The sequence below is a fragment of the Arachis stenosperma genome, chromosome 9, assembly GCF_014773155.1.
Source record: "Arachis stenosperma cultivar V10309 chromosome 9, arast.V10309.gnm1.PFL2, whole genome shotgun sequence".
In the NCBI taxonomy this organism is placed as follows: domain Eukaryota; kingdom Viridiplantae; phylum Streptophyta; class Magnoliopsida; order Fabales; family Fabaceae; genus Arachis; species Arachis stenosperma.
In genome coordinates this window covers 49,958,560-49,975,220 of record NC_080385.1, presented here as the reverse complement: position 1 = coordinate 49,975,220, position 16,661 = coordinate 49,958,560, and the positions used below count along the sequence as shown (strand labels likewise).

Genomic DNA, 16,661 nt, shown 5'->3' with positions numbered 1-16,661 from the left:
AACACTTGGAAGGCATAAAAGGAAAGTAAGATAAAATTGCAAGAAAAGTAAATCTACAATTACTAATAGCAAGAGATTAACAATCAACAAATCAAATCAACAATAAAGGAACATGAATCATAAATTGCATTAAAAGAAAAATAGAAGAAATAAGAGTGCATCAATATAAACGTAAAGAATTACAAGAATTAAAGTACAAAACTAGAGAGAGGAGAAGTAGAGGAACAATAAATTGTAAAGGAAAAGTAAATCAAAGCATGAATCAAACCTAGATCTAGAGAAGACTTAAACCTAATTCTAATCCTAATTCTAGAGAGAAGAGTTCTCTCTCTAGAAACTAACTCTAAACTAAAACTAAACTAATTGGTGACTAAAGGTATTGATTCCCCTTCATTCCTTGGGTTAAATAGCATCAGAAATGAGTTGGATTAGGCCCAAAATGCTTCAGAAATTGCTGGCCACGAGTTGCACTTTAGTAAGTCACGTGCAACGCGTATGCGTATAGTGCGCGTACACGTCCCTAGACACGCGGAAACTATGGCAAATCTTATATCATTTTGAAACCCCGGATGTTAGCTTTCCAACGCAACTAGAACTGCCTCATTTGAATCTTTGTAGCTCAAGTTATGATCGATTAAGTGCAAAGAGGTCGGGCTTGACAGCTTTACGATTCCTTCATTTATTCATGAGTTCTCCATTTTTACATGCTTTTTCTTCATCCCTCAATTCCAATCTTTGCCTCCTAAACCAGAAATCACTTAACAAACATATCAAGGCATCTAATAGAATTAAGGTGAATTAAATTTATCTATTTTAAGACCCAAAAAGTATGTTTTCACTTTTAAGCACAATTAAAGGAGAATTTACAAAACCATGCTATTCTAGTGAATAAATGGGAGACAACTTGACAAAACCTCTAAATTCAACACAAGATAAATCCTAAAAATAGGGTTTATCAACGGACAACAATACTGTCTGAGGTGGAGATAGGGGGAATTGGCTGAGACACCGGGGTGGGTATAATCCTTCGAGAAGTTGATGCACCCGAGTTCGACTTTGAGGGTGAAGGTCGGGCAGTAGTGTCACCAACTTCCTTTTGTTGTATACCTCGAGCCACGATGTTCTTTCTGGTGGCCCAAATCATCTTTATGGTAGTCGACTTAAGAGCCATTGTTTCTGCAAATAAAGACACGTTAGTCGTCGACATAATTTCACAACAAGAATTCATAAGTAAAAGAAAGAAAGGCTACCTAGTTCAGACCGGAGCTGACTAGGATCCCCTAAGAATTTTTTGGTATCCAAGTAAGGTGCCTGACCCCAACACTCTTGAAACAAGCAACTACACTCTTCTCGAGATCATCTAAATCATCTATATTATACTTGGCTATTACTGGTTTCTCTTCCCAATACAATTGAAAACTAGGTTCATTGTTCTCATCAAGGAAGAAAGGTCGGGCATCCTTAACAGCTCGGATTTTAAAAAAATAATTTTTAAAATCTTGGAAGGACTCGTCAAAAATGGAGAAAACCTTCCTACCCTGAACGGCACAAAAGGAAAGCCAAGCTAGCTTTTTGGAACCAAAGGGCTTGGTTAAAACAAAGAGATAAAAGAAAACTTTGAGGGAAGGTCGGCCATTAAGCTCCTAACAAAGAAGTTGGTATATTTTCAGAAAAGCCCACAAGTTGGGATAAAGTTGGGAAGGGGAAACATTGCAAGTCTAAAGAACATTGATTTCGAAGTCGGAAAAAGGAAGTCTAATGTCTAGTTTAGTGAAAAAATTGTCATAAGCATAAAAGAAAGGGCATTCTGACCTATCTAGCGGGGGAAAACACACCCTCTCCTCAGGGTCAACTACCACTATCTCATAGTTTTGCTCATCTTCTCGATTTTCACACAACCTATGGTGCCTACGAAGGTCTCAGCATACTCTCTATTGATAATGGGGACAAGAGTAAGAACAGTAATATCTACCCAAGTTAAGTGAGAGGGAACTTTGGTCAACATGTTGTGAATAACAGATCAAGACATAAAGCTATACTTACAAATAAAACAAACAAAGAAATCATCACTAAAAAAGTTGGGTTTTCTATCAATAGAACAAAAACTACAAATACAAAAATGGTTTTTCAACAAAAACCCCCAAGATACAGAAATGCTGTCACTTTCGAAAAAATAAATGCGACACCATTTGGGGGCAACACAATCAAAGTCCACAGCAACAATCTCAGATAATAAACAGTTTCAAAAATGTTTTCAACAACAAACAAGCAGGAGAGTTAAAGGAAACGCAAAAATCCCTGTCACCAACAAATATCTCCAATTATCATATCATCCAAAAGAAGATACAAGAAACCAGAACAATCAAAACAGAAAACAAGGAAAAGGAGTAAAAGCACCAACCTTGATGAAGCGCAAAAATGGAAGGGCACGTCAAATAGCAACAAAACTCAAACATTCTACTTTAAGGCACACATAAATCTTCAAAAGATTCAAGATGGAGAAATCTTGAACTAGAATGTTGTTATGAAGTAAGAACAGGGGAAGAAGAATGAAAGGTTTTTGATGAACAAAACAAAGCAGAGAGATGCGTTTTCAGAAATAGAAAAGAGAAAAGAAGAAAAGTGCGAGACTTTTATAAGAAACAAGGGGCAAAAAGACATTTTGCACCCCTCTTTAAAGACATGGGCGGATTTCCAAGAAAGTTTCGCGTAACATTCGCCATATCATTAAAGTGGCAACGCTTCAAAATTTGAAACACATTGAGTGCCTGACCTCATGAAGGCGGCGCACCCGACGCATGAAGCATGAACTATAAATGCTTGAACCCGACCTCATGAAAGCTCAGACTCAAGTAAAGGCACTGTTCATACTTTGACCCTGGCTAATTCTGCGATGTGCGCGCGAGCGCCTTGTGCGCGTACGCGTGCTTGGCCGAGATCAATTCTTTGGCTTTTTGTGCTTCTCTCCACTTGCATGCTTTCTTTCTTGCTTCCTTTGATCCATGCCTAGCCTATTTCAACCTGAGATTACTAGCAAACACATCAAGGCATCTTATGGAATCACAGAGAAACTAGAATTCATCAAAATAAGGCTTAAAAAGCATGTTTTTACACTTAAGCACAAATATGGGAGAGATAACAAAACCATGCTAATTTATAGGCTAAATGTGACAAAAGGTTATCAAAATACTCTAAATTCAATACAAGATAAACCCTCAAATTGGGGTTTGTCACTGGGTCCCAATGAAGAGGCTTCAACAGATAGATACCAACCTCAGAGGGATGGAATTAGCTTTGAAAAGTACCAACTCATTCTCAGTCAACATTGTTATTCTCAATGAAGACCTTAAACATGGCCTTAGCATACTAGAGGAACATGTTACCTTAACCACAAAACATGGGGCTTCCCTAACTGTTCCTGAATCAAGCACAAAAGCCACAACAAATTTCCTCCAATCATTTCATACCATGCCAACAACCCACCAAGATTTACCCACTTATTTCTTCTTATTTTGTGCCAAACTCCTTCACAACACATCCTTCACTACTACGTCTTGTGTTATACATAAAGACAAAGCTCAAGTTTCCCCAAACAGTAAAGGAAACTGGGCTAACTGGGCCATAATAATGGGAAACACAAACCTTGTTCCAGCAATTAAATTTTCAATCTCATTGGGCCTTGCAGTGTTCATAGGATTAACCTACAGCAAAGAGAATGGGTTCTGGGCTGGGCTTCCTGTTGCAGTTAGCTATGTTTCAGGAAGGGAGCCCACATTCAGAGCAGCAAATGTAAAGGCCCAAGGAACAGTGTTAGGAACTGTGTATGGAGTTTTGGGCTGTTTTGTCTTCGAGAGATTTTTGCCCATTAGATTTCTTTCTCTCATTTCATGGTTTATTTTTGCAAGCATCCTTCAAAGAAGCCGAATGTGTGGCCCAGCAGGTGGCATATCTGCAGTTATTGGGGCTGTTCTAATCCTTGGTAGAAAAAATTTTGGCCCACCAAGCAAATTTGCCATTGCAAGAATTATTGAAACTTTTATTGGGCTTTTATGTTCTATTTTTGTGGACCTCATATTCATGCCTAAAAGGGCTTCTACTTTAGCCAAAGTTGGGCTCTCTCAATGTTTGGTCACAATTGGTGAGTCCATTGGATCATTGGGCCTAATTGGAGTTACAGGCAAAACTGATTTGGAAGATACATTAAGAAAGTTTAGAATGCAAGTTAATGAGCTAAGGAAGTTTGTGGTGGAAGCAGAAATTGAGCCTAATTTCTGGTTCTTAAAATTTCATGAAGAGTGCTATAATAAGCTTTTGGGATCATTGTCAAATTTGGTGGATCTCTTGCACTTTGGAGATCAAGCATTGAAGTTTATCCAACAAGAATTTCATATGGGGGATGAGATATATGATGAGAAAGAGGATGTGAATATGCTACAAGATGAACTTGGACACATTAAGGAGTTGATTTGCTCTTCAATCCAACATTTGGAGGAAATATATAGAATGAAATCTCTTAAGATTCTTGAGGAGAAGATTGAGAGAAAGAGAATCTGTAGTGATCTTGAACATGGAAAGTCAACCAAGTGTGATGCATGAATGCTTTCTATTTTGGGCAAGGAAGGAATAGAGAATAAGATAGACTATTTTCTTCAAAGGTCAACAAGTGTTGTTGAGAGCTTGTATGATGGTGAAGATGAGAAAGAGTTGAAGAGCCAAATTGTGGTGAGTTTGAGTGCTTTGGGTTTTTGCTTGAAGACTATTATGCAAGAGGTGATGCAAATTGAAGAGTGCATGAAAGAACTTGTTCAGTGCAACAATCCTAATAGCGAGATTAATTTGTATTCCACTTAAAGATAGATTCCAACAAAACTAAGATAAAGGGAACTGTCATCTACTAACAAAGGTGGAACTACTCTAAAAAGATAGTTATCGACTCTATTATAAATACACTGACACCCCTCAAGTATATTCACGTCCCAGTCTACTAAAAACCTACCTAAATTCCTTGCTAACTTAAGCATCGGAGTTTCTTGCAGGTACCACCCCCACCTCCTCACGAAGAACTCAGACGGCGGCTGATAAACTCCTATTTCATGGTTTATCTTGTGCATAATTGAGTGGTTTTTATCAAGTCCTTGCCCACTTATTCATATGATTTGCATGGTTTTACATTCTCCTTCCTGATTTTGTGCTATGATTGAAAACATGCTTCTTTGGCCTTATATTTGCTAATATTAATCCTCTCTTATTACCATTAGATGCCTTGATATGTGTGTTAAGTGATTTTAGAGATTATAGGGCAGGAATGGCTCAGAGAATGGAAAGGAAGCATGCAAAAGTGGAAGGAATACAAGAAGTTGAAGGAACTGCAAAGTTGTCAGCCTGACCCTCTCACACTTAAATGATCATAACTTGAGCTACAGAGGTCCAAATGATGCGGTTCTAGTTGCGTTGAAAAGCTAACGTCCGGGGCTTCGATTTGATATATAATTTGCCATAGTGGCCGTACATATAGGCGACGCGAACATGCGCTCTACGTGGACGCGTCGCATCTGCGAATCTCATTCCACGCAAACGCGTGGATGACGCCTCCGCGTCACTTTGCCGCGACCTGTACGGACCAAAAAGCGCTGGGAGTGACTTCTGGGCTGTTTTTGACCCAGTTCTCAGCCCAGAAAACACAGATTAGAGGCTGGAAGTGGAGCAGAATGAATAATTGAATCATTATTCACAATTTTAGGTTTTAAATGTAGTTTTTAGAGAGAGAGGTTCTCTCCTCTCTCTTAGGATTTAGGATTAGGATTTCTATTAGGATTAGGATTGTTTCTTCATACCAGGTTCAATAATTTATGTTTCTCTTCTATTTTTGTTTACTCTGAAGCTTTTATTTGTGTTTGATTTATCTTGCCCAATTAGCTTATGAATATTTTCCATGTTAGAATTGACATCTCCATTCAGTTTAATTTGAGGTATTCGAGTTATTTATGATTTTTATCTAGTTTTTTATATTCTTGGCTTCAATTAATTAATTGTTAACTCTTGAGTTGTCAAACTCATTGTTGACTGAAAATTTGAATTCTTCAAGAATTAACTCGAGTTCCAATAACTCTAGCCTTTTCCGAGGAAAGACTAGGACCTGAGGAACCAAACTTATTCCATCCACTTGACTTACCTTCATAGTTAGAGGTTAACTTAGTGGGAGAAAAATCCAATTCTCATCACAATTGATAAGGATAACTGGGATAGGACTTCCAGTTTTCATACATTACCAAGAGTTTTATTAGTTATTAATTTATTAATTCTTGCAATCTATTTCTCTTGCTTAAAACCTTTTTTCAAACCCAAACACTGTTTTTCCATAACCAATAATAAATCATACTTCCCTGTAATTCCTTGAGAAGACGACCCGAGATTTGAATACTTCGATTTATAAATTTATTGGGTTTTGTTACTTGTGACAACCAAAACGTTTGTACGAAGGGATTTTCTGTTGGTTTAGAATCTATACTCACAACGCGACTATATTTTTACAAAATTCTTTACTAGCAAAAATCCCAAAATGGCACCGTTGCCGGGGAATCGCAAACGTGTGCCTTATTATTGGTTATTGTAAATATTTTTCAAAAAAATATCTTATCTTATTTTTTTTTAAAATATCTTATCTTATTTTTTCAAAAAAAAATTCAAATCTTTTTCAAAATATTTTCTTTTTGTTAGTTTTTTTGTTTTTTATTTTCTCCTACTACTATGAACTCTCACCCCTTTGGCTATGAGTCTGGTTACAATTATGTTGCAGGAAGAGGAAATTACAATGAGAACAGGCATCACAGTTGGAACAATTAAAGATGGGAGGAGCCACAAGGATTTAATCAACCCTCATGGCAACAACCACCTCCAATGGACTATCAACAACCATTTTGTAATGCATATCAAGGCAATGGCTATGGTGAGCGCTCTTTAGATTATCAACAACCACCACCATATGCTTATGAACCCTCTCCTCAACATGACTTTGGACCACCATACTCACAAGCTTCTTTCTGCCATTCACCTCCATATGACCCTAACACATATCCACCATACCAACCACCCTATGAACCGTATGAACCATATATAGAACCACCCCAATTCTACCCCAATTACTCCCAAGAACCACCACCTCAATATACACCATTTCCATATCCATCAATCCAAGAGCACTATGATCCTACTTATGATAGCCGAGTGCAACAAGAATCAACGGATCGTCTCAAGGAAATAGTGGATCAATTTCACGCAACCCTTCATCAATTGAATCAAGCGATAAATCAATTAGCTTCCCGACGTTCGGACACTCAAGGAACCACCATGGCTTCATGTGGACAATCTAATGTAGAACGTAGCATGAAGGGGACATTAGAAATTCTGGTGGACAGTAAGGAGCATGAATTTATACTGGAACAAGTGGAGGAAGCCGGAACTATTGAAGAAGAAGAAGTGGTTGAAGACTTAGGAGATACTGAACCTCCATTGGAAAGTCCATTCATAAAGCCTCCTTCCAAGATGCTTGAAATTAATGTTGAGGAGGGTGTACAACCTCCAAAGCACGTCATGGTTGAAGACTTGGAAGAGGTTGATCAAGAGATGGAGACTAAGGAAGAAGAAGCACAACCTCCCATGTCCTTGGTGAGCAATGAAGAAGAGATTGAATTGGAAGAAAGCTACAAAGAGGAAGAGGTTGATATTGAAGAAACTTACAAAGAGGTGGTAGTTGTCAAAGAAGAACACAAAGGAGTGGAGCTTGCACGTTCATTAGAAACACCTCTCCCTAAGTTGCCATCACCCTTCACAACATTCAAGTGGGTAAAATTCATATCCCTTAGCTTTCTAATTCCACTTGAATATGGACTACTGGAGACGGATGGTCAACTTAGAGCTCTTTGTGGTATTAAGAGTAAGAGGAAGATGGTCAGTGGTAAGAATTGTCCTGCAAGGTTTATTATGGTTGGAAGCTTTAAGTTTAAACGCAAAGGTTGGTGTAGAGCTCAACTGAATGGGTCTAGGAAGTTGTTTGGCCGCTTTAGTGAGAATTCAGATTGCCTGCCACCCGGTTGGAACACTGATGATCAACTTGAAGACGGGTGTAGAAACAAGATTTGGGATCCCAGAGAATATTGGATTTGCAAACATTGGTGGAGATTCCTGGATCAGTACAAGCACAAGCCACCATAACAGGAAGCTCACTAAATGTCCAACTTAACGACTTTAACTAAAAGTGCTAGGTGGGAGACAACCCACCATGGTATGATCGTTTCTTTTTCAATTTTATTTCGTGTTGTTTGTTTTTATTTTATATTATTTTCATTGAACATGGAGTTACTCATAACATCCATATCATTTTGCATTCTGCATACTGCATCAAAAAAAAAGGGAGAGCACGCATGCGACGCGGCAGCATCGCTGACGCGTCCGCGTCACCAGAGCATTGGAAAGAAAAGAAAAGTGAATAGAGAGTCACGCGAGAGCGTGGCTGGAGGCGTGCCTTTGGCACAAATTGATCCACGCGACCGCGTCGCTAACGCGTCTGCGTCATGTGAGAAAAATGCCTCCCAGGCGTCCGCGTCACCCACGCGAACGCGTGCCCTGAAAATCGACATAAATGGGTGTTTGGCAGCAAGTTAGGCTGGAATGGGGCTGGACTCGTGATGGAAGCCTAAGCCCTCCCACGCGAACGCGTTCCCCACGCGGCCGCTTCATTTTCAAAAATGGCCATCCGCGCGATCGCGTCAACCACGCGATCGCGTCACCCAAAAAATAGGCAAAAAGAGTTTCGAACAGAGAGTTGCGCGAACGTGAGGCTGTACTCGCGCCAATCGCATAAATCAGGTCACGTGATCGCATGCCCCACGCGTCCGCATCACCTGACTTTATCGCGCACCACGCGACCGCGTCACTCACGCGTCCGCGTCGCTTGCGCCGCGCAACTTATCCAGATCAGCCAATTATCTTATCTTTTCTTTCTCAAATCTAAATCTTTTCTTTCCCTTCTTTTTCTTTTTCTTTCTTTTTCTTTCTTTTTCTTTTAATTGGTATTGAAAATTTATTTGGTTCATTATTTTGTTTGTGGATTAATAAGGAATTGTTTGACAATTATATATTACTTTTTATAGGGTTGCTTGCATGTTCAATTTAATACTTTCAATAACTTATTTACCATGCATGCTAAGTGTTTGTGAAAAAACCCGTATGGCATCACGCACTACTTTTCTGTTATACTACTTTCATGCCTGTTTTTTTCACAAAACCCTTTTTATATTTTATTAATTATTTATAATTGTCCATACAAACATGTTATTAGTTTGAAAGGCTTGGTAATCTAACTTGGACATTAAATGCTTGATCTATGCTACTCATGCCTTTGCCAGCATGCCAATAAACATCTTGCATTTAATTGTCATTACATGCACTTGATATATTTCTATTGATGACTTTTCACATGTAGTCATGACCATGTGTTAACATCATTCTTCTTTACTGTGCACTGATTACCACCTTTCCCATTTTTTTCATTGCTCTAACCCTTAGTTTTAAAAGTTACTTTTTTTCTTTTTCCTTTTCAGGATGGCCACCAAGAAGGGTAAAGAGAAAGCTACTCCCAAACCACCAGCAAGGAAAGGAACAAAAAGAGCACCAGCTGCGGAACCACAACCCCCATCCACTTGCACATCTTAGCATGCACCGAGGACGGTGCAATCTTTAAGTGTGGGGAGGTCGATACCGATCTCTACGGGTTAGTTATTCTCTTCTCAACACCAATATCTTATTTTCTTTATTAGTTCATTGTTGCATTACATAATAGATTGCATGTGTAGTTGATTGTTTGCATTTAAGTACTACTTGGTTGAAAAATAATAAGTTTCTTTTTAAGACCCTATTTTTGAAAAATTATACTAATTTAAATTAAAAATTAAAATTTTCTGTGTTAAATTTGTTTGAAGTTGTATTTGGAACATGATTTTTGAGCCAAAGAATACACAACCTGTGAGATTTTGAGCCTATCTACATAGTTACATTATTTAACCATAATATTTTTATTCTTGTGTGTTTCCTTCTCTATGAATGTAATCTATATTTTGTTCCATTATATATGCCCATTATTTTGTGTATTTACATGCTTGCATATGATTGAGGCCATTATTTGAATTTTTGCTCACTTATCCCAAATAAGCCTACCTGTTATATCACCCTTGTTAGCCCCCTTGAGCCTTTTAATCCCCTTCTGTTCTATAACCACATTACTAGCCTTAAGAAGAAAAACAATTTAAAAATTCCAAGTTGAATCCTTGGTTAGCTTAAGATAGAAATTGTGTATCAACTAAGTGTGGGAAAATTTATGGGAACATGGGATGATAGGAAAAAGGTATTAAAGTGAATAAATTATTTGAAATTTGGGAGCATGCTCATGTGAAATCAAAATAATTAAAACACTATGTGCATTCATATATTATTCTTATATTTCAAAAAAAAAGAAAAAAAAAGAAAAAAAATTATTAAGTAATTAAATAAGGGGACAAAAATTACCCCAATGCAAAAATTAAAGAATCAATGCAAATGGGATAAAATCAAAAATAAAATTGGTGCATGAGTATGTAACACACAAGTGGGAAAATTGGGCAGCTAGGCAAGATTTCTAGATTATATAGAGTATGTATATGTTAAGTGACAACTTAGACTAATCAAGGGTTTAATTATTAGCTCACTTAGCCTTATATATATACCCTTACCCTTACCTTAGCCCCATTACAACCTTGAAAAAGACCTCATGATGTTTGTATGTATACATTAAATATTTGTTGATTGGTTAGATGAAGAACAAAGTTTTAGAAAGCATGATTAGAGAAGAATAGAGTGATTGACCCTAGACACTTGAGAGATTAGAGTGCATATACACTACCAATGAGGGTTCAATGCTTGATTCTATGTTTCCTACTTTCATGAACTATCTTCTTACAAATTTACTTGTTTTTTATTGTATAATTTGAATTAGTGGAATTTGATTCATATTTTTCTTGAAGAACTTGTTTACTTTTAACCAAGTAGGTAGAAACATTTTGCATGTAGTTGCATTCACATAGATAGGTTGCATTGCATACTCTCTATCATTTCTCTTCACTCCTTTATAGCTTCTCTTGAGCTTAGCATGAGGACATGCTAATGTTTAAGTGTGGGAAGGTTAATAAACCCCTATTTCATGGTTTATCTTGTGCATAATTGAGTGGTTTTTATCAAGTCCTTGCCCACTTATTCATATGATTTGCATGGTTTTACATTCTCCTTCCTGATTTTGTGCTATGATTGAAATCATGCTTCTTTGGCCTTATATTTGCTAATATTAATCATCTCTTATTACCATTAGATGCCTTGATATGTGTGTTAAGTGATTTCAGAGATTACAGGGCAGGAATGGCTCAGAGGATGGAAAGGAAGCATGCAAAAGTGGAAGGAATACAAGAAGTTGAAGGAACTGCAAAGCTGTCAGCCTGACCCTCTCGCACTAAAATGATCATAACTTGAGATAAAGAGGTCCAAATGATGCGGTTCTAGTTGCGTTGGAAAGCTAACGTCTGGGGCTTCTATTTGATATATAATTTGCCATAGTGGCCATATAGATAGGCGACACGAACGAGTGCTCCACGCGGACGCGTCGCATCTGCGAATCTCATTCCACGCAAACGCATGGATGACGCCTCCGCGTCACTTTGCCGCGATATGTACAGACCAGAAAGCACTGGGAGTGACTTCTGGGCTGTTTTTGACCCAGTTCTCGGCCCAGAAAATATAGATTAGAGGCTGGGAGTGGAGCAGAATGAATAATTGAATCATTATTCACAATTTTAGGTTTTAGATGTAGTTTTTAGAGAGAGAGGTTCTCTCCTCTCTCTTAGGATTTAGAATTAGTATTTCTATTAGGATTAGGATTGTTTCTTCATACCAGGTTCAATAATTTATGTTTCTCTTCTATTTTTGTTTACTCTGAAGCTTTTATTTGTGTTTGATTTATGTTGCCCAATTGGTTTATGAATATTTTCCATGTTAGAATTGACATCTCCATTCAGTTTAATTTGAGGTATTACAGTTATTTATGATTTTTATCTAGCTTTTTATATTTTTGGCTTCAATTGATTAATTGGTAACTCTTGAGTTGTCAAACTCATTGTTGACTGAAAATTGGAATTCTTCAAGAATTAACTTGAGTTCCAATAACTCTAGCCTTTTCCAAGGAAAGACTAGGACCTGAGGGACCAAACTTATTCCATCCACTTAACTTACCTTCATAGTTAGAGGTTAACTTAGTGGGAGAAAAATCCAATTCTCATCACAATTGATAAGGATAACTGGGATAGGACTTCCAGTTTTCATACATTGCCAAGAATTTTATTAGATATTAATTTATTAATTCTTGCAATCTGTTTCTCTTGCTTAAAACCTTTTTCAAACTCAAACACTATTTTTCATAACCAATAATAAATCATACTTCCCTGCAATTCCTTGAGAAGACGACCCGAGTTTTAAATACTTCGGTTATTAATTTATTTAGGGGTTTGTTACTAGTGACAACCAAAACGTTTGTAAGAAAGGTTGATTGTTTGGTTTAGAAACTATACTTGCAACGAGTATTTATTATAACTTCTAAACCATCAATTTTCAGTTCTTCAGCGGCACCTCAATACTAGAACAAGTCGAACGCTACCTTAAAAAGAGTTTGGACTTCACGTTCAAGACTAAATCACCGTTTTAGGTAACTCTCGGAACAATACTCTATCTATTATAAAAGTGCAACATCAACTTTAAGGGAACATTTTAAGCATATCATTTTGGTTAAAATTAATAATTAATTCCATATTATTTAAGATATTCATTGTGTGAGCACACTATTAAAGGGTTAATTTTGTAGTTAGAACAATTTCACTTTTAGAATTTTTAGTCATTAATTTTAATTAAGTATATATTTTAAGATTTAATTTATCTGTGTTTTAAAAATACATTTTATCATTATCAACTAAGAAATTTTGTATAAAAATAATACAAATTAAAATTTAAAATTTTTAATACATTTATTATTCAAAAAAAAATTTTAAAAATTTCTACTAATAATAATTTTAACATATATTTTTCGGATATAGATTATCTAAATCATATAATTTTTGTTGACATTTGTAGCTTTTCTAGCTACGCTTATATCTAAAAGAGAAATTGTTATGACAACAAAATTGTTAACCTCTCTCCCACACAACGAATATTTTGAATAATATAAAACAAAATATAAACATTTTCATATTGGGGATGTAGCTCATATGGTAGAGCGCTCGCTTCGCATGCGAGAGGCACGGGGTTCGATTCCCCGCATTTCCACGTCTTGCTCTTTTTAAATCGTATTCATTTCTTTTTTCCTTTTTAATCAAAGTCAAATCGAGAACCTCTTTCCAGTAATTCGGTAATTCCACTGAATTCAACAATTGCCAAAAGTGGATCCAAGTCCAATGCTGAATATTCAATTTCAAAATCAACTCCTAATTGAATTTCTTTAACTGTGCTAAGTGCTATCCTGTTAAGTGTTACCACGACGCCATTACTATCGTAATACAAAAGTCATCAAATCCCACCCTGTTCAACAAAGATGGAATAATAATCATACACGTTTACGGCTGCAGCATCTTGACCAAACAAACCATGTTCCTACGAAAACATAGTGTAAGAATTTAAGAAATATGAATCCCCAGTGGCTCCAACCTCCAGCTATATATGCCAACAATTAAACATAACATAAACACCGCGTAGTACCAAAATAACAATAGAATATGCTTCCGAAAAGAATAATCCTGATGCGGCACGGCGAGTCACAAGGGAACCTTGACACGTCAGCATACACAACAACCCCTGACCACGCCATCCAGCTGACTCCGCAAGGGATCCAGCAGGCCCGGCGCGCCGGGTGCGATCTCCGGCGGCTGATGTCCGGCGAGGAATGCTCGCCGGAGTGGCGCGCGTACTTCTACGTGTCGCCATACGCGCGTACAAGGTCGACGCTGAGGGAGGTTGGGAGGAGGTTAAGCCGGAAGAGAGTGATAGGGGTGAGGGAGGAGTCTCGGATTAGAGAGCAGGATTTCGGGAACTTTCAGATTGAAGACAGGATGAAGGCTGTGAAGGAGACGCGTGAGAGGTTTGGAAGGTTCTTTTATCGCTTTCCCGAGGGAGAATCTGCCGCCGATGTATTCGATCGCATCTCAAGTAACCGCCACTTACTATCCTTCTTCTTTCTTCTTCTTCTTCTTCTTCTTCTTAGTCTTAGTCATACTTCATTTCCCCAATTCCCCCCTCATTGATTATATTTTTACTTCCGATGAATTTTGCGTTATTAATGGATTGGTACACATATAATAAGCATATTACTTTTTCTTGAATTTAGTGTAGGCTTTTGGTAAATATAAGTTTAGGTGTAATTCTGAGTAAACAAATTATTTTTTAGGGTCGGATATGGGGCCAACAAAAAATCTGAGTCTCAGATTTGTATGAACTGAAAATTTTTAAGTGATAAACAAATCAATGGGTCGGTTTTTATTAAAAAACATAAATCTGTCCTTCAATTTTGTGGTATAAAAAAAATGCACTAAATATTCATATTGTTGAAAAATACCACTTGAACTACAATACTAAAAATAAAAAGCTGTTTGGATATTTCTGTAAAATATATATATATATATATATATATATATATATATATATATGATTACTTATGCCCTATGCTTACCACTACCAGTAACCAAAAAAGTAAAGTTACTGTTGCTATTGTTAGCCAAATTAGTCCAAGAGATTCAGTGTTCGATTTGTTTGGTGTGGTTCTAATCCACTTGTTTCATTTATGATAAGCTCCTTGTTCGAATTTTGTGAATGAAAAATATGGAAAGGAATCCTTTTAGTTTTTTTTTTTTTAATTGTTTAATAAAGCGTGATTTCTCAGTTTACATTTTGTAAGTGAAACAAAAAGAAATATGTAAGAGAAGTAGTTAAATAATAAAAAATTATATTTTATCAAACAATTGAATAAAAAAATTGAAAAAAAAAAAAAACCACTCTCAACAAATGTTTAATGGTTGAAGAGCTTTACTGCAAAATGAATTACCCATGTTCTACTGTTCTAGCAAGTCTAGAATTCTTAATGGACTCGTTTAGGCAAAAAGAATAATTCTATTAGGAATATAACAGAAAAGCTCCACTCTTAATGATGCTCAAAAATTTAGGGAGTTTTGGTCACTTTAATATGAATCTCCAACAAATTGTTGGAACATGTTTGTAATGGAGAATCTAATTCCTCTGCAGGTTTCTTTGAATCTCTCTGGAGGGACCTTGACATGAATAGGCTTCGTCATGATCCTTGCAATGATTTGAATCTTGTGATTGTGTCTCATGGGCTGACATCACGTATTTTCCTAATGAAGTGGTTCAAGTGGACAGTTGAACAGTTTGAGCACCTAAACAATTTTGGCAACTGCGAGTTCCGGGTCATGCAGCTAGGAACTGGCGGGGAATACAGCTTAGCAGTTCATCATACAGAACAAGAAATGCTGGAATGGGGCCTCTCCCCTGAGATGATAGCCGACCAAAAATGGCGCGCCACCGCATGCAGGGGTGACTGGAATGATCAGTGTCCGTGGTACCTTGATGCTTTTTTTGATCATCTTCCTGACTCTGACGATGAGATTGCAGAAAAGGAAGATGAAACAAATACATGAAGCATATGTCCATAACGCGCCAGCTAATTGGGGTTAAAGATTCATTTTCAACATTCTAATTGATACTAGGTTGGTCTTCTTTTTCTTTTTAAGTGATAAAAGAAATTGTACTAGAAAGGAAAACCTTAAAAAGGAGAAAAATTAACAAAAGTCGGATAAGATAATAGGGTATTGGTTGCTGGTTTCCAGTTCTAATTGATTAATTCATTTCCATAAAATATTTAGTTTGTCAATTTTTAATGGATACCCTTTAATGGTTGATTGTAGGTATATGGAGATTATGTTAGTGTAGGGAATGGTTTCTTTTGTTTCAAACTTCCAATATATCGTATATTATAAATTATTCATTATATGTTGGAAGAACCAGCATATATGGTATAGAAAGATCGTGATGTTCCAGTTTGTACTCAGTATTGTACCGATCTTGTTTGGTTTCAACATTGTTTGTGATTCTCAGGCACTTGAATTATGATTTGTGTTGAACTCTTGTGACAAGGAGGAGGATGACTTAATTTAGTTGAGAATTTTCTTGAGAATTCCTTTTATTCAGGTTATTTTCTTTCTAGTTTAGAAAGACAAAACTTGCACATGACAAAATCTGTGGACTCTAATGGATAGTTTTCATATCTATGTCCACCTCTTTATCTGAATCACATGATCTCTTCATGTGGAAAACTCGCATGGAATAAGGAAGAATTGTGCATTCAATAAAATACCACTTGCTTTAGAAATAAGTTTGAATGAGTCCTCAAATTCCAAACCGGATAAGATAGATGCACAAATTAGAAAGAAGAAAGAAGACAATTATGGAATTTTCAATGCATAGAATAGAGATTGTCATACCCCATATTCACACTGGTCTGTGGGCTTTGGCCTCCTATCTCATTACAT

General features: G+C 36.8%; 1 protein-coding gene, 1 non-coding gene and 1 pseudogene across 3 annotated transcripts; all 3 read left to right on the top strand.

Annotated features, from left to right (window-relative positions):
• Positions 1-3,243: 3,243 nt before the first annotated feature.
• On the top strand, positions 3,244-4,851 carry LOC130949493 (uncharacterized; annotated as a pseudogene).
• Positions 4,852-13,319: 8,468 nt separating this feature from the next.
• On the top strand, positions 13,320-13,392 carry TRNAA-CGC (transfer RNA alanine (anticodon CGC)). Its single transcript has one exon. It is a non-coding gene; the product is annotated as a tRNA-Ala (tRNA).
• A 191-nt stretch (positions 13,393-13,583) lies between these two features.
• Positions 13,584-16,306, top strand: LOC130950512 (phosphoglycerate mutase-like protein AT74). 2 transcript variants are annotated; one of them, XR_009073615.1, is made up of 3 exons: positions 13,584-14,268; positions 15,358-15,839; positions 16,038-16,306. XR_009073615.1 is itself a non-coding variant. In XM_057879034.1 (2 exons), the coding sequence occupies exons 1-2, from the start codon at positions 13,839-13,841 to the stop codon at positions 15,768-15,770; spliced, it is 843 nt and encodes a 280-aa protein (XP_057735017.1). In that variant the 5' UTR covers positions 13,586-13,838; the 3' UTR covers positions 15,771-16,306. The 2 variants fall into 2 exon arrangements, 1 of the variants encoding a protein (XP_057735017.1); XM_057879034.1 differs by having other exon boundaries at positions 13,586-14,268; positions 15,358-16,306.
• The last annotated feature ends 355 nt before the right edge of the window (positions 16,307-16,661 follow it).